This window comes from Polypterus senegalus, chromosome 10 (assembly GCF_016835505.1).
Source record: "Polypterus senegalus isolate Bchr_013 chromosome 10, ASM1683550v1, whole genome shotgun sequence".
Taxonomy (NCBI): Eukaryota; Metazoa; Chordata; class Cladistia; order Polypteriformes; family Polypteridae; genus Polypterus; species Polypterus senegalus.
This window is the reverse complement of record NC_053163.1, coordinates 101,532,132-101,550,496: the sequence shown is the minus strand read 5'-3', so window position 1 is coordinate 101,550,496 and position 18,365 is coordinate 101,532,132. Positions and strand designations below refer to the sequence as shown.

Below are 18,365 nucleotides of genomic sequence, written 5' to 3'. Positions count from 1 at the left end.
CTGACTTTGCCACCAACAGACTGCCTCTTCGATCCCAAGCATCATGCCTGGTTTGAGAAACCAAAGGCTGCAACAACCAAAGCCAAAGACACCTGTCACGACGCTTGCTGTGTGACCCTGATTTGAATTGTTCAGGTTGTATGTTTTCATATCTTAACATTTACACCTAGTTTCTCCTTCAAATAAACATAATTACTGGTAATGATTGAAATAGTTTAATGAGTATTACTTAGCTAAAGTTGTCCTGTTGTTTACTGACATTTAGCAATGACCAATGGTCGTTAATAAAATGAACTGTGTCCATTTAAGTATCGTACTGCCAGGGGTAGTGATTAGCCCTTGGCTTCTTTTAGGCTGTGTGTAGCTCTTAGCCATCAGGATATGAAAACCTGACAGGAGTAGCCGTTTCTGCCTTTTGTGGGGTATTTTGAAGTCTAGCCCTTTCTGGGGAAGAAATATGAAGATGGATCGCCACAAGTGACTCCTCAATAAGTGTTGCCTTATCTATTCTCTGGTAAGGTGTCAAAGTTGAGGTAGATAGCCTTGGCTAGTGTCAAGATATTCTTTTTTTGTATTTGAGCTTTATCTGTGCAGAGTTAATGTTAAGTAGGCAGTTTTGCAAAACATATTTATGAATTAAGCCTAACAGTTTAGGCATTTCCAGTATTAACTTGTCCACCAATACAGAAAGAATCTTAGAGCTTAAAATACCTTTCCTGGACACTTTTACACCACAAAACAAGGCCAAAAACAAAATAAATTAATCATTAAAGGTTTCTTTGTATTTCAAATATCAGTCCATGTTTGCAGTCATTTATTCATTTAGAAAGATAGGTTGACAATATTTTCTTACTCATCCGAGCTATCTAGTATTTTTCACATTATATGTGAATGCACCTGCCATGTCTGCCTGTACTAGTGAAGCAACTCTTTTTTCCGGAGAACTGAATCTGATGAAATTTGACACATGTTCTTCAAAGAAATTTGTTGGGAAAGTTGAATTTTTGTTGAAATATTTATACAGCACCCTGTTAGGTGTGCATTGAATATCAGTTTTGTAAAAGTTCCAGATTTTTGGTACAGGAAATAAACCATAGCTTTCCTATCAATTCCTAAACCCATTCCCTTGACACTCAGTGGTGAATATGTGGAAAACCGCTCGTTCTGTAGACTTTGAGAAACACAATCACAGTTAGACGTGATTGAAACTTCACGAGGGACAATATTGCTTCTAAAATTGCACACTTCATACTATTAAGAGGGAAGTGGTGCACAGTGCATTTCAATGACTTGGTACTCCAAGAAGGTATGCAGCTGTGAAGCACACCATAGAGGCTGGTGTAAGAATTGGGGTGGCTTGTCATTTACTTAGGAATCATTTTGGCGCTGGTACTAATGTCTGAAAGCTGGTATCAGTACTGAGCTCAAAATTTTAGTATAGATCCAATGCTTCACCCTGTACTTCAGTTTCATTGTAAAGTTTTGGCAAATTCAACTCAACTCAACTCAACTGTCTTAAAACAGAGAAACCTTCTGTGAGACTCCAGTTATGGATTAGTTTTTCTGTTTTAAATGTACCTAGAGACAGGTCAGTTTGTATATTTTTATCTTCTTCTATTTTACTCATCTGACAGCTGCTCCAGATTGCAATATACATCCACAATAGAAGTTTGTCATACACCAGGATTATTTTTCTGTAAGCTTCACTGTTTCAAAAATATTTAATTGCACAAACTCTTTGACGATGTAACTAAAAAGGTGCAGAACTTGTTAAATTGGTTAACTAACCCCACCATACACACTGCTCCTCCCCATGTGTTACACAATACTGACATTATGCTAAGTATGTATTTTTTGCACAGCTTTTTCATAATGTCAACGTTGCCATTAAGTATTGATAATTAAATAATTGGAAAGTGTCTAAAACAACCATTTCTGTATTATTGAGAGGATTTGCTGCCTATGTATTCTATAGGTTTGGTAGTAGTAGTCATATGTGTTTTATTATTGCTTTGCTTGTGCTGCAGTGAATCCATAACTTAACTGTCATTTTTTTAAGTTATTACATTGATTTTTCACTCATTTGTGTGTGCTTATTTAATGTTTCAATTGCAAGTGAATGCAATAAAAACCTTTTCAACATGAGCATTGTTGCCTTTGGGATCTAGAGATCCATGCGTGTAGGGAAACCAGATAGATGGCACCTGGAAAAATTCCGATTTCATTTTCATTGTATAATTTGACTGATATATGGTCTCTTACTGCTGACAATGTAAAGTCAGGCAAGGAAACTGTGAATTGATATAATTATGCCTTTGCAATTTTACATTGATTATGTAGCTGTTTTCCCAGCTCTAAAGATTTTATTTAACTGCAGGGTATTTTAAGGTCAGAGATGGAAGAGGCATATTAGGTGAATGCAGTACCTGTCTTCTTATATAAGGCTAGAAGAGGAACCAGCAGGCTGCCAGAGTTGCTTGCATTGTTTTTTTTATCCGCAAAGTTCAATCACAGATCTGTAAACATAACCAGTTATGGAAAGCTGCAAAGGAGCTAGAGGCATTTCAAAGTACAGAGACTATACCAACAAATCAAACTTGCATAACAATGTACCACAAAATTATCTCCTAGCAGGTAGCATTTAGTGAATACAGCAGGCAGTTTGAAGTCAAGATGATGAGCAATGTAACCCTGGGCTAACGCCTGCATGGGACAAATAGCAAAAGCCAAAGGGAATTTCAAATGCTTGTTTATTACACTCATTTCACAGGTGAAGAAAAAAAACTGTCACCAGTTCTTGTTATGGAAACTGATCTATAAACTAAAGTAGTGCTGTTTTTATACAATGTTTAGCAATATCCAATGAACTATGAAAACTGTCCTCTGGTGAGCAGTGAACTTCACCTTTCATTCACCCGGACATTATAGTAACAGGATATTGCCAGCAACTCTGCTCTCATTGGTGTCTTATAGTGGGATCTGTGCTTTGCATTATCCCACTTGTTAGGCACAAATGAATCCTGTTCTCATATGTCCATGTCGAGCAGATACAGCTCTGTTTCCCCATCATTATGTCTCATCTTACCAGCGATGCCCACCAGTACAAACATCCTATTAGAACTGCTGTAGTAATTTTAATCATTGATGTCCGCTTTTACTTTATTTGCTGTTTATTGGTGTTCTCTTGTTCTAAGATAATGTTGACTTATAGGTGGTTGTGAATAGTGTGGATTTGCAGGATTTTTAAGTGTCTTTCATTTTAGACTCTTTCATAATCATGAATTTAAATGAGAAAATAAATCTCATCATGCACAAAGGCAAAAGGTAATATCATAGTCGTACTGTATGTATGAACAAGTATAACATTATATTCCTATACACAAACTATCCGTGGGCTAATAAATCAGACCAGACATTGACAATTAGCACATGTAGATTTTTGCTCAGTTAACTTTTGGCGCAGTATATAGTCAGAAGAAAAGGTTTACTTTATCATGCTAATGACTGAATAAAGCAAAAGCAGTTTCACATGGCAACTATTTGAGTAGAGATGCATGGTGGCACAGTGGTTAGCACTGTTGCCTGAAGGATTCAGTGTCCAAGGTTTAAATCCTATGCCTCATTGCTGTCTGTGAAGATTTCAGATGGTCTCTCCATGTCTTTGTGGGGGTTTCCACCCACATCCCCCAAAGACATTCAGGTGTGGTTATCTGGTGACTCCTAATTAGATTTGTGTTAGTGAAACCTGCAGTGAACAGGTGCCCTCCAGGCCTACTTTCCTGCCTCACTCCAGTTCTCTATAATGCTGAATTGGATGGAGTAAGTGAGTTGGAGAATATCACATTATATTATGTTCTTTACTATTGGAATCTTAGACCTGTTGTGTGATGCATGAATCCCCTGTTTTAATAATAATAATAATACATTTTCACATTTATATAGTGCTTTTGTCACTACTCAAAGAGCTTCAGTGAGTGTGGCGACACTTCAACCACCAGTAATGTGTAGCATCCACCTGTATGATGAGATGGCAGCCATTTTTGTGGCAGTATACACTCACCACACATTGGCTATTAGGTGGTGAAGTGGTGATGGTGGGGAGGATGATAGAAACAGAGGATGATTGGGGGCTAGAATGACTAGGCCATGGTGGGTATGTTGGCTGATAATGCAGTCAGTTTGCATAAAAACAACTAATCAAATTGAATTGTATTTATTATATGAGAAATAAAATAGCAAGAAAAGAACCACTGTTCATTTTTTCTCAGCTACTTTTCAGCATTTTTCTCAGTTTATGATATATGAGTTTTACACTTGTAGTTACACACAGCGCAACATTGTTTTTACTTGTAAGACTAGCATTTTTTTCTGTTCACATGTACTATTATTTTCTCATTCTTAAAGTAATACTCCACACAAAATTTTTTTATATATATATATTATATTATAATTACCCCATGCAGTTTGTAGTGATGGCCATGAAAAAATGCAGAACAGAGATAACAGCTTTTCTGATTGGATAGGCATCTACGTCGACCAGCACTGAACAACAGAAAACATTATAAAAAATGTCCATGTTAAACTCTCCCTTTACTCTTATTTCAAAATCCACATGTCGAATCATCCAGTTGTACTTTTACAACATCCCAAACAGATGTATTTTTAGTAAAATGTTGTTAAATAAACCACTAACCCGAAAACTCTCTGAAACGTGACCAAGCTTGGAGTTAAAAGCCTGGCTTCCCCAATCCCTCATTGGTTTGAGTCCATCCTTAGTAGTATAACTAATGATTAAAATGGAATCTAATGGAAAGCAAGTGAAACATCAGGAAGAGAACACGTCTCACATTTGTGCATATCTGAGACTCTTTATCAAGCAGAAGGTCAGTTCACCTGTGTAGCTTCACAAACAGCTGCTGAATAATCTCAAAATACTCCATTTGTGGATTTGAATATACAGTAAATAATGTCAGGAGGCAGGTCTGCAATTCATAGACTTGTTTGTGTTTGAGTATGTTCAATTTTTGCTTACAAGGGCTTTTTTCCAGAAGTAGTTTATTTAGTAATATTTTAGTGAAAGTGCATGTGTTTGGAATGTTGTGAGTATACAACTAAACAATTTAATATGTGGATTATGCGACTTTTTGCAAGATTTTTAAGGGACATTTTTTGATATTGTTTGCTGTTGTCCCACATTGGTCACCAAAGGTGCCCATTCTGTCAGAAGCATTTCTTAGTTCTGTTTTGCATTAAAGGAGACCTGGGTTTGCTTCCTGGGTCCTCCCTGTGTGGAGTTTGCATGTTCTCCCCTTGTCTGCATGGGTTTCCTCCGGGTGCTCCGATTTCCTCCCACAGTCCAAAGACATGCAGGTTAGGTGGATTGGTAATCCTAAATTGTGCCTTGCGGTGGGCTGGCACCCTGCCCGAGGCTTGTTTCCTACCTTGTGCCCTGTGTTGGCTGGGATTAGCTCCAACAGACCCCCGTGACCCTGTAGTTAGGATATAGCGGGTTGGATAATGGGTGGATGGATGGATGGATTGGATAATGGATGGATGGATGGATGTTTTGCATTAGAACATGAGATTACACATTTTTTTACTGCCATCAATACAAATTACATATTACGTAGGGTAAGTAACATATCAAAAAGGTTTTTTTGCTAGATCATTCCTTTAATTAGCATTTTTGAAAGACTTTGTTTGTAAGTGACAAGCATTATATCATTTATGTTCAGAATGGCACATCATATCAATATTCCAGCACAGTCTAACTTAATATTCTGACACAATGTTGTGGGAGCTTTTCAAGTTAAAACATGTTGATTCCCAAATGTGGATTTTCTTTATTTTTATAATATTTTTAACATTTCTACACACTGTAAAAATTGTTTCTGAACTTTGCCAGCCACTGTAAAACACCTCACACTGTTCCTTTCCATTTGAAATGCTGTGGTGCTGAGGTGTCACCAGTTGCATGACTGCACTCGGGACCTAATTTGGGATCTTGAGGTGGTTTGTCGTATGGTGGGTGCAGCAATGCGCTGTATCGGTGTATGCTCCCAACTGAGGGAAAACGCTCTGTAAATCGATAGTCATGAGTCACTGTTAACAATGAATTTAAGACGCACGTCCTTTATTAAATCAAACCTGATGAAACCAGCCACATACACTTCTCAGAGCAATGTAGCAAGGCAGAAAAAAGTGACAAGGCAGTATCTTAAATACGTTAAGTTTACTTATTATATAATATAGTCAAGAAGCATTTCAGTTTACACTGAATGGTGTATTCTTTTAACACACCTATGTCTTAATGTTGTCTAAAAGTCCCAAAATGGTTAAACATATTAGAAGTCTCTGGCAAATATCTTGTTCTTATTGGTAAATTCTTATAGAGAACAAAATAAAAAAGTCAAAATATCATATGATCTCACCTCTGTAGTGATGATACACAATGCCTTAATTAAGCAGGCACTTATAGATAGAGGCACTTTATAGTTTTCCCCTGCAGACTGCACAACAAGGCTGAACTAATTGTTGTCTTTAAGAATTTGACACTAGCAGCACCTTTACTGATGTACTGAACTTTTTTGGAAAAACAAAAATGATTGTACTGCACACTAACAGCTTTAATTTGTATATTGACATGCAATGTTTTGATGTGGAATTTTGTTGTCCTGTTCAGTTTAGGGTCATATGAAAGAATGCCTAAATGTTTCCGGAGATGGATCTCCTCACTCAAATCTCAGCATTCAGTCACTTTGTACATTTTCTTTTTTAAATTTCCAGTATATTTGTTTTTGTGTGGAATTTTTGTTTATTTTACTGCTGGTCAAAGTTATGCAGTGGTCTGTTTATGTTACAGTAATTTGAGTTTCATTCTCTGCTATTCTTGTGCCGCATCATTTTAGAAACCGTTTCCTGTTTTTTCAATTGTTTGGATTGAGTTTAAAAAAAAGAACATACATTTCTGCTGCCCTCCAAGACTGATTGTTGCATTACACCCAATACTGATCTAACTTTGCATGCTCTTTTAAGCGTTTAAACATTGCTCTTTGTGTTTAAGGTGGTGACTTTACTCTAGATAAACATTCACTGTGCCTATCCAGTGTAGCTTTGCTCCAGTGATTTGGATCATCGTCCTGTTTTTTACTAGTTATTTTTTTTTTGGTCAGACTGAAACAAATTTTCCTTTCAGCACTTGTCCATACATAGTTCTACTCTAGTTAAATGAGTAATTTCTGTCAAGTTTCTGTAACGCTGATGTTATCCGTCATTACTTTCACCACTATAATTCACTGTAAGCAGATGTCAGTTTCTTTGGTTTCATGGCATGCTCGCAAGTAATAGAGCATTTCATGAACTCAATCTCAGTTTGTGCCAGTTGTTTGCCAGAAAAGAGATGATCAAGCTTACATGTGGAGGAAAATTTAGTGGACATGTTTTTGGCCAAATGCAAAGCATTGTGGGTAGTACCATTCGACTGATCTGTGTCACATCATGTATTTATTTAATTTGATTCTGTTGATAGCATCAAAGCATGGCAGACAGAAATTCTGCTGTATGCAGTGAATGGGAGTTTTCACATCATCCTTACACACCAACATTTACTTTTGTGGTTGTATTAAATTATTACCTGGTAACTCTAGTTTGACAGCAGTGTATTAAAAATGAAAATGTACAGTTCTGGGAAAAGTTATTAAAAAGGTCCATTTTGATAAAAACAGCCATTCAACCCAATTGGAATGATCCAATGAGGGTTTTTTAGGGCTGATCCCAATCACTGATATAATGTTACTACAATTGGCTGGTTCCAATACCCATTTGTCATCTTTATATTATTCGTTCATTTTTTCCTTCATAGGGTGAATTGGTGGCTCTGAGGCTAAGGATTTACACTGGTATTGGGAGGGTTGCTGGTTCAAATCTGCCAGAAGGGGTCCTACTTTGTTACAATACAATACAATACAATACAGTTTATTTTTGTATAGCCCAAAATCACACAGGAAGTGCCGCAATGGGCTTTAACAGGCCCTGCCTTTTGACAGCCCCCCAGCCTTGACTCTCTGAGAAGACAAGGAAAAACTCCCAATAAAAACCTTGTAGGGAAAATGAAAGAAACCTCGGGAAAGGCAGTTCAAAGAGAGACCCCTTTCCAGGTAGGTTGGGCGTGCAGTGGGTGTCAAAAGTAGGGGGTCAATACAACACAATACACAGAACGGAACAATTCCTTAAGACAGCATAATAATAAAAATTTTAGAAGTACGGTTTAACAGTAGATGATATGACATTACTAGGTTTGGATATTTTTAGAGTCCTGGAGACCTCATCCATCTAGCTGCCTCCCCATTTGGCCATGCCACGGCTGAAACGTTGCTCCGATGAAAGGACCCCTCTTTCTCATGATTCCTGTGATCCTCCATCAGGGATGACTTTACCATAGGCAGAAAAAACAACTTGGCAGGTGGGCCGTGGCACCAATTGCCACATTTGGGTACCGAGAAAAGAAACAGAATAGGTGAGGGTTAGTATTCAAATATAATTATCATGTTACTTATGTTATAGTGCTAATGACTAACAACAGAGATGCAGTATGTACAGTTAATCAGCAGCTCTAGTCAGGATATGCTAAACTGAAGTAGTGAGTCTTCAGCCGGGATTTAAAGGCTGAGACTGAAGGGGCATCTCTTATGGAAGCAGGAAGACCATTCCACAGTTTAGGGGCCCTGTAACTAAAAGCTCGACCTCCCACTGTTATTTTATTAATCCTTGGAATCCTAAGCAGACCGGCATCTTGAGATCTTAATGTGCGCTCAGGTTTGTAAGTCATGATAAGTTCAGACAAGTAAGCCGGACCTTGGCCATTTAATGCTTTATATGTTAAAAGGAGGATTTTGAAATCTGCCCTGAACTTAACTGGGAGCCAGTGTAAAGATTTAAGAACTGGGGTTATGTGTTCATATTTTCTTGTTCTTGTAATAATTCTTGCAGCGGCATTTTGGATTAACTGGAGGCTGTTAGATCCTTGAGCAAGGCACTTAAGCTGAAATTGCTCCAGGGGCACTGTACAATGAATGACCCTACACTCTGATCCCCAGAGGTCCTGAGGAAAGCAATTTCCCCATGGGGATTAATAAAGTATATCAAAAAATTCATAGCTCATTCTCTATGGCCTTGACGTCAGTCTAATGGCTCTTCTCTTGACATCCTCTGAAACTGTTTAATCCTTCTTGTACTATGGAGAGCACAACAATACACCGTGTCCAGAAGCTACTTCACAAATGTGATAAGCAATTGTAGCAGAACCACCACAGAACAGAACATTGTTGAACCCAGTTTCCTACTATTTGCTCCACTACACTGTCTGACTGTTCATAATGATAAAGATCTCCAGTCTGATTTCAGACCCCCATTATATGAGTGTGATTAATGTTTCTTCATTGTATATAAAAAGACTGATATTTAGTTAAGTTAAACTTTATTTGCCACACATCTGAATCTGCTCCAATATAATTTTTGTTCAGTTCAGTCTGGAGTCATTTTGCTAAGTCTGTGCATTTGCAGATCCATTTGGTAATTTATGGGTTTTCTGTTCTTTATGATATTGTTGCTTGTAGAGTCAAAATTTTACGATGAACATAAACTAAAGTTCCGCTTCAAGTGTAGTAAAACAAAAACAAACAAAAAAAACAGCTGGGTTGAAAAATTGTTTTTATCTGTACTTACAAAAAATGCAGGGGTCACCTTAAATTCATTCCACTGGATTAATGCCTGTTGTCATTTTACTGACACCGACTGCACGTTGGCAGACTTGGTCATGCAGAGAAACACATCTAACAAGCACTCTATGAAACTGTTTAAAGTTAGTGGTCAGGAGGTCAGAGTGAACGATAATTGCTTTTATTATTTTGGTAGGGATCTTAAGGAATAAAGTAAAACACGTAGCTTTTGCTAGTATATGTGTGTGATTAAGAGTCGTAGTTCAGACATGAAAGGTGTTCTCTTTAAGAAAATGGTATTCCATTCATTCCATTTTCCTGGCTACATGTAGACAGTTAGCTCGGAGAATCACGCCAGCTTCATTTGAGAAAGATCATCATTCATTAGCATCAACATGGTTCTTTATATTCCTAAAAGCAAATGAAACAAGATCAAGCTGAAGCAGCATGATTGATATAGACACCCCGTCCAAATGGTTGTCAGAGTGACAGTTTGTTTCATCTGGCTTACACTAATATTTTATCACCCAAGGCTGAGTCACGGCTTTTCCAATAAACAGATTTTACAGCTCTGATATATAAGTAAGTAGCTTCTTCCCAAACACATCTGCTTTAACAGAGTTTGACACTATCTCTCTCTCTCTCTCTCATTCTCTCTCTTCTCCTCTGTAAATATATTGTGAAGAAAACAGCAATCACCTTGTTCACCTAGAGAGGCTAAACAGTGAAGCACATGCTCCTTTGCCAGCCATAGAGCTTCAGTTCACACAGCTTCTGCCAACACAGCTCTGCAGATTGTCATCCTCACTCAGAAGCTACCTAATAGTTACAGTCAAAAGAAACGATTGCACGTAAGATAAGAAAAAAAGTCTGAAAGTAACAGAAATTTCTAGTTGCTGAATTTCCAGTTTTACACGAATAATGAAACCTTTTAAAGGAGCTCCTTTCGTCATAAATCTAAAGAGCACTAGTATACATGCACAAAAGGTTTTTGTTTAGTTATCCGCATGTTGACGCAGCTAATGCACTTATCTTTATAATTGGTACTCTGATGACGTTAATTGCATCACCTTCGGGACAGTGGCATAAAATGGTAATGCCCCAGGAGAAACAATATGGTGAAGAAAATAATACAAAATAATTCCTAATAAAAGAACACAAAGTCCAGATATCATAACACGAACCTGGGTCACAAAAAAGACAACATAATGTGACAACAAAACTAATTAGGGAGCTAAAGACAATTATATAAAAAACTGTATACTCCCTCAATCATGACTCCCAGTCTTTCTTCCATTTGCTGGGAATTCCACAAGAAGCCTGGGATATAAGATGGATGGTAGTTACACCTGTTGTCTTGACTTTCCAAAAAATGTACTCTGTGACAGACTATAAGAGAGACAGCAAGAATAGTTGGGACAGCAGTCGGGCTAGCCCGTTTAATCATTTGCGCTTGTGCCAGAGATAAATAGACAAAAATGACATTTAGTGCATTTGTACTCAAAAGCAATAGTGAAATCATGGCCGAATGGGCCAACTTAAGAAAGTACATAACATGCAGTGTTAAAGGGAGCTTGGTCTCGTTTGTTGTTTGGTTCCAGAATGGAGGCGGCTCATTTTGTTGTGTCCAGAAAGGAAGGGCTGCTAGGCATCCTCCTGGGGTTTATTTGTGGAAGCATAAGAATACAGTAATAGTAGTAGTGCCCCCTCTTGTTCTGGACCGGTATTGCTTTACCTCGACAGAGCCAGGAAGATGAGCCCCAGGTACACATGTGTGACAACACATACAATATGCTATTTATGTTGAATTCAGAAAAAATGTTGAAATTTATACACACATGTTTATCCATAAATATGCTGATTAAATATACACAAATGAACATTCAATATATCCACATACAAATGTATTGGAGATAAATGTTATTGATTTAGCTAGGGTTTGTCAGAGAGGAAAGGGAGGCACAGAATGCACACACGCCAAAAAATGAGGCCCCAAGAAGAAGAGAGAGAAAGACAGACTGACAAAGCATTTTTCCATACCACCGCTAAAGGTGTCATGCATTGTGTGTGTGTGCAATAGGCAAGGGCACCAGGGAAGCAGAGAAAGAACTGAGACGTGAGACAAAACTATATATTATTCCTTCAAGCAACCTTGTGTAGGTGATGCATGTGCCTCCCTGAAGAAATAGGGGGAGGCCAAAGAAGGTTGGCACAATCACAGAGTACAGTAAACTCTCATTTATCACGGTTAATCCGTTCTAGACTCTACCGCGATAAATTAATTTCCGCGAAGTAGGATTCTTTATTTATAAATCTAATATTTTCGCAGTAGAGCATACAAAACCTGTTTACGACCTTCTAAATACGTTTTTTAACATTATTAGAGCCCTCTAGACATGAAATAACACCCTTTAGTCAAAAGTTTAAACTGTGCTCCATGACAAGACAGAGATGGCAGTTCTTTCTCACAATTAAAAGAATGCAAACATATCTTCCTCTTCAAAGAAGTGCGCATCAGGAGCAGAGAATGTCAGAGAGAGAGAGAAAAATAAACAATCAAAAATCAATAGGGCTGTTGGGCTTTTAAGTGGAAGCACTGCGATAAAGCCGACCAAGATAGTCTTTCAGCATTTTTTAGAGGAGCATCTTCTAAGCAAACAGTCTCTGTGTAAACAGCCCCTCTGCTCACACCCCCTCCGTCAGGAGCAGAGAATGTCAGAGAGAGTGAGAGAGGCAGAGAAAAGCAAACAATCAAAAATCAATACGTGCTGTTAGAGCTTTTAAGTGCGTGAAGCACCGCGAGGGAAGCATATCATACATCATTGAGGAGTTTTATTTAATACGTAATACGAGCTCTGATTGGGTAGCTTCTCAGCCATCTGCCAATAGCGTCCCTTGTATGAAATCAACTGGGCAAACAAACTGAGGAAGCATATACAATAAATTAAAAGACCCATTGTCCTCAGAAATCCGTGAACCAGCGAAAAATCCGTGATATATATTTAGATATGCTTACATATAAAATCCACGATGGAGTGAAGCCGCGAAAGTCAAAGCACAATATAGTGAGTTATCATTGTACTTATTGGCTAATAGAGGAAAGCACATGTCCCAACTAATTTAAATTCATTTATTTTTTTAATTAATTGCATTTATATTGTGCTTTTCCTGCTACTCAAAACACTTTACATAGACGGGGGGGGAGTCACTTCATCCATAACCAATGTGTAATACTCACCTGGATAATCTGATGACAGCCATTATTGCAGCAGTATATTCACCAGACATGAGCTGTTAGGTGGTAAGGGGGTGAGAAAGATTGCCAATTAGAGACAGTGGATGATTAGTGGGCCAGAATGGATGAGTCTGTGATGGACGATTTAGCCAGGACATCAAGATAAACTCTACTCTTTTCCAAAAGATGCCCAGAGATCTTTATTGACCACAGAGTGCCAGGACTTTAGTTTTTTGTCTCCTCTGAAGGACCTCCTAAATTTGGGGTCTTTTAGCCAGTTAGTTGGCTGCACCATGTTCTTGGCAGCCTGGGAAATAATTAAGATATACGGCCCTTTAGGGACTAAGAGGGGTTAAGGGTGCAGTAAACACTAGAAGGAATTTGGAGTGACTTTAGGGCATGCAAATCTAAATCAACCTTATGCTGCAAGTGAGCTCTGAAAACATTTAAAGAGGTTTTAGTCCAGTATTCCTTTTTAGCTTAGAGTCAGAGGTGAGGTGGGGCAAACTTTAAGTGGTAAGTAGAACTGAGAGAAAGAGAAAGGGATAAAGGAAAGGAAAGGAGTGCTTTCATGGAACATTGTGAGCAAGTTGGTAAGCCCACACACTGGGTGAAGAAAAGATCAGCATCCGTAGGTGAAGGTCTTAGAGAGGCAGTTGGGTTCACACTGTTAGTTGTTTGACTTTGTACTTTTGTGTTTTTCCTTTGACCATCCCTCACTTGTGTGTTGTGTATAATAAATGCACTTTTATCTACATTAGACCCTTATTCTGTTTCTTTGTGTAGTAGTTTGCTAGAAGAAAGGCATCCTCCTTGTTATCATTTTTTCAGATTTGTTCCTAGAGTGTATTTCTACAGTATATATTTAAAATATATGTATATGTATATTGTTCTTTATACAGCAATAATGATTCTTTTAGACAAAAGCCTTCTGTTAATGTTTTGTTGTTGACTTGCTCTCCTGTAGCATTCATGAAAAACAATTGTCAACTATGCTGCACATAATTATTTAACACCTATTGCGAGAACAGTTTTTCATATACTACCTGTATCCCTGTAGATCAATTAATGAAAAATGAGTTTTTTCTCAGTTCCGAGTAGGCGATGTTAGGATGACATTATGAAAGCTGGGGGTTTGTATCATCTTATAATATTGTGTTAAATTGATTGATTGTGATGATTATTCTGAGATAAATTAGAAAAGCACACAGTTCAGCTAAACAGTAGCTAGAGCTGAAGTCAAACCTGTGATCAGCCTGTAATCACTCTAAATCCTAGATTAATAGTCCCGGGAACTAAGCAGTCATCTGTACTTACAAAGTAATCAATCCCAGAATGGATTTTTAATTTTTAGTACAATTGGCTGAAAGGAGCCATTTAAATAGGCTGTCTAAGGAGGATTTAAAGTCTAGCTGTGTGTACTGTGTATTGTGGGCAGAGGTTGACCAATACAATCTTAATAGTCTTTTCTCTTTTTTATTTTCTTTCCAGACCAACAAAGGCGATGCCCTGGCCAACCGTGTCCAGAATACTCTAGGGAACTATGATGAAATGAAGGATTTTCTTAGTAACCACTCCAGTCAGAGCCACTTGGTAGGAATACCCAAAAACTCTGTCCCACAGACGCCTGTGGATAAGGCCGAACAGCAGAGCTTCTTTCCTGATGGGCCAAGAAATAGACTGGCACCTTCTCACCAGGGTGTTGGACATGTTAGCAGTGCCTCCTCCATGCCTCCACCATCAGCTGTAACTCTTGCAGGCTCTGCAGTACTGCATGGACACCAAAGCAACAAGAAATCTCGCTCAGCTGAATGGTCCCGTGGTAATCACAGCTCCTCTACTGGACAGTCCAGTCAGACTGCAGGTCAGCAGTGCAGCAGGGCTAAGCACACTAATTCTGCACATGAGGCACCCCAGAGTAGGTATGAGGACTTATTTACTGGTCAAGCTGACCTTCACAAGGGAGACTCAAGTCCTGCATCTACATCGTCCCGGTCAAGGAGACATGGCCACTCTTCAAAATCTGCTGCTGGGGACATTACCTATAAGGAAAGCAACCACTCTAAGTCTCCCACAGAGACAGACTTCAGCAATCATGGCTCAGGCTCCCCAGTCCCATCTACTTCTCTCATATGCGGTAGCCTGTCTGCTCCCAATTTTCCCCCAGGACTGCACTCCAAACCTAGCACAGTGCAACAAAAGCCAACAGCCTATGTCCGACCAATGGATGGACAGGATCAAGTTCCTAATGACTCTCCAGAGCTCAAAGCACCTGTGGAAATTGGGGACACCTGCAGCAATCCAAATTTTGGAGGTTTACTAGAGGGAAAACCCAGCACAGCCAATACCAAGAGCAAGCTGCCAAAACTGACCTTACCCCAGTCAGGAGAAGTAAGTGCATTTTTATCCTTTATTAAAATTATATTTTATGGAAAGAACATTTTTTGTCTTTTTGTGATACTTTGCCATTTTGGAAAATTGTACTGCTTTGGCGTATGACTTGTCTGCAAGTTTAATATGCAATACAAATGAAGTTATTCTGAAATCAGTCCTTTTCACACTGATAACTCCTTTAGGTCATGCTGTTCTAAGCTTCAGTGCGGTGAAACATAATCCCTTGGAGAGAAACAAGACTTGCAGCTTTAGAAGTGACGTATATCATTTGACGTATACACAGCAGAGCGTGCCATAGAGAGCTTAGTTATTAGTTGCAGTATGGATGTGTCTCGGGTGCATTCAGAGAGCACCAGGCACTGATGTTCCTAATTGGTTTACAAAGTTCTTAATCAAACATGAATGTCTGGAGAAGAAATAAAATATGCATGTAAGGAAATCAAGAAGGAAATTTTATTTACATAGCTAAGTTAAGTGAGCGACTCACATGATCACACAAACTATATGAATGGGTGTTTTTGTTTGTTTTTAGGAAGCCTTGGTCTTTACTGTTCACTAATAATCATGTCTTTATGTTTTTTTTTTTTCAAAAATCGCTTTCAACAGATTAGAGATCTCATAACAAACAGTGCTTACATTTGTGCACAGATTAAGGTTTCTCAGTCAGTTTTTAACCTACCAATCAGTTTGTTTGTCAGTTCTCTTTTGTCCTTACTTCCTTTCAATCTGTGCTAAATTAGACATTCGGTTACTGATGGATGGTAATTGTGTAGACACTAAAGTGATTTTTGTTGAAGAAAAGTTCCATTAGTCATTTATGGTCCACTACTTAATGAAGTAAACCTTTAGATGGTGCCATAGAGCATTTACTTACTTTCTATGCTGGATGCATCCCTTTGGAAATGGAACTCTTACACACACGCACACACAACATACACACACACACTCACACACATACACACACATATGCTGTCTGTTTGCCTGTCAACTTTTCACAAGAGAACTACTTAACAGATTTAGATCAGGTTTTTTTCTATAATTTGCTTGAACATTCTGGTTGATTTTGTGACTTCTGTCATTGCTCTAAGTATCATAGTTCACTTTCAGTACCGATGTATTTGTGCAAATCGTGTGACTGACTGCAGGCTGAGGGGAAGGGGCCCTCCTCAGTCACGTGCCAGTCTCTGTTCGAATCCGTCTACCTCTTACCACTTGTTGGAGCATAGCTTGCCTCCACTTAGCTAGCAATACCTGTTCGTTCAACAGGCATTACCATCTACAGATTGTTAAGGAGTAATGGTTGACATTTTAAAGAGAGAGATCAGAGCTACGTGTGTTTTAGAGGGTAGGTGCTGATTGCCAGAGATATTTACTCAACCGTCAGAGCTGAACTCTATCAGATACAGTGCCAGCATTTGATATTGGAGTGTACCTACCTTCCGCTTGAATTGAATTTTTTACATTTTTTTTATTGATTTGTAAAGCTTGTCCTGTTTCACTACTATGTGCGCAGAGCCACTAGGGCAGCACTAATATATATATTGGTAGCACCTTTATATATAATGGTAGCACCTTTTTATTAATCAATCAGTCTGATTCGCAGTATGCCTCATCCCTATGGTGATTTAGATAGAAAACCTCATGGTCATAGTAAAAATTAGCCAAACAGAATTTCAAAATTCAAGAAACTTGAGGAGCTCAGATAGGACATGGTGTCCAGAGCATACAACACAGAATTTTGAAATAGAAGAATCAGTCGAACCAGGTATTATAATGCAATGGTCTCAATAAATTATGTATGAAGATTGATTTCGGAAAGCATTTTAATTTCTTGTATGGTTTTCATTTATTCCCATTATTTACTTAGTGTTTTGCTTCTTCGTTTTGTTTTCTGTTGTTGTTCCTGAATTGTTTGTGAAATGATTTTGTAATGTCACCATATTTGGCACTATTTTAGGCAAAGACAGTTTTTTTTTTTTCTGTCTCAACTTGACTGGCATCACTTGCTGCTTATTTGCCGCTATGATTTTAATTTAAGTCCCTGTTTGGGGAATGAGTTTCCTGTTGGTTCTAATCAATTTGTTTTTTATGCCATGTTTTTAGTTGGGGACAGATTCCACTCACTGGAGGATTATTTTTCCTTTATTATTGTTCTAGGGGCAAGGAACATTAATTTTTAAATTTACTTTCAGGGGACTATGTAACAGTGGGAGCAGTAGCTCCACCCTTGAAGTGCTTTAAGGGAAGTCTGTTCATTTTGTGAAGCAGGATTGCTTTGAAAGCTGATTTACGCCAAATGTGATTAACAGTAATTTATATCCACTGTGGCATGAGGTGTGTGTTGTAAGCTTGTATTGAAAGGATAGTATGGAAACTTTGGAAATGAGCATCTATAACAGGAATGGACATGCACTTGCACAAGTAAAAAAATGTCATTACTGACACAGCATTTGTACACTTATATTTTATATTAAATTCCAATGTGAAATTACTGTCCTTGAAGGGGGCACATTGACATATGTTATAGTCAGTCAGACTTCTGTTTGGCGACCAGTAGGCCAACAACATTTGCTATGGATAACATCCCATGCACATTTTAAACATAATTTGTGTTATGGGATAGAGACAAACTATGAAGAAACACCCTTGACAAAGAGTGCTATCTATCAATTCTACCATCTCAACATACTCTGTCCTTACTTTGAAGTCTAAACTGCCTGTTTGTCAACCTACACAGAAAATGCAAACTGAGCTTAGCTTGACACTTTTTACTGTATTTAATATTCAGTACATGAGTTAACAAGAGACTACCTGCTGCTCAGCACAATGACAGAATAGCCACGTGACATGTTCCAGCAAATGGTACAGGACTATTAGCACACACTCCACTATATTCAAGGATGGTTTTACCTTCAGGTAAACACTGACAAATACCTGAGTGTTCCTGGTGTGTGCTTCTTGTACGTACTGTTTGATGTTAGATTCATGTAAAATGTTTTCAGTGACTGCATTGCATTGTG

At 38.3% G+C, this 18,365-nt stretch overlaps 1 protein-coding gene across 1 annotated transcript in view; it reads left to right on the top strand.

Annotated features, from left to right (window-relative positions):
• The window catches only part of LOC120538213 (AF4/FMR2 family member 2-like), a 475,516-nt gene that overhangs the window by 189,443 nt on the left and 267,708 nt on the right, over positions 1–18,365 (top strand). The window contains exon 3 of the mRNA XM_039767668.1: positions 14,443–15,342. Within this exon, the coding sequence (XP_039623602.1) occupies positions 14,443–15,342 (900 nt within the window). The remainder of the gene's footprint in view (positions 1–14,442; positions 15,343–18,365) is intronic.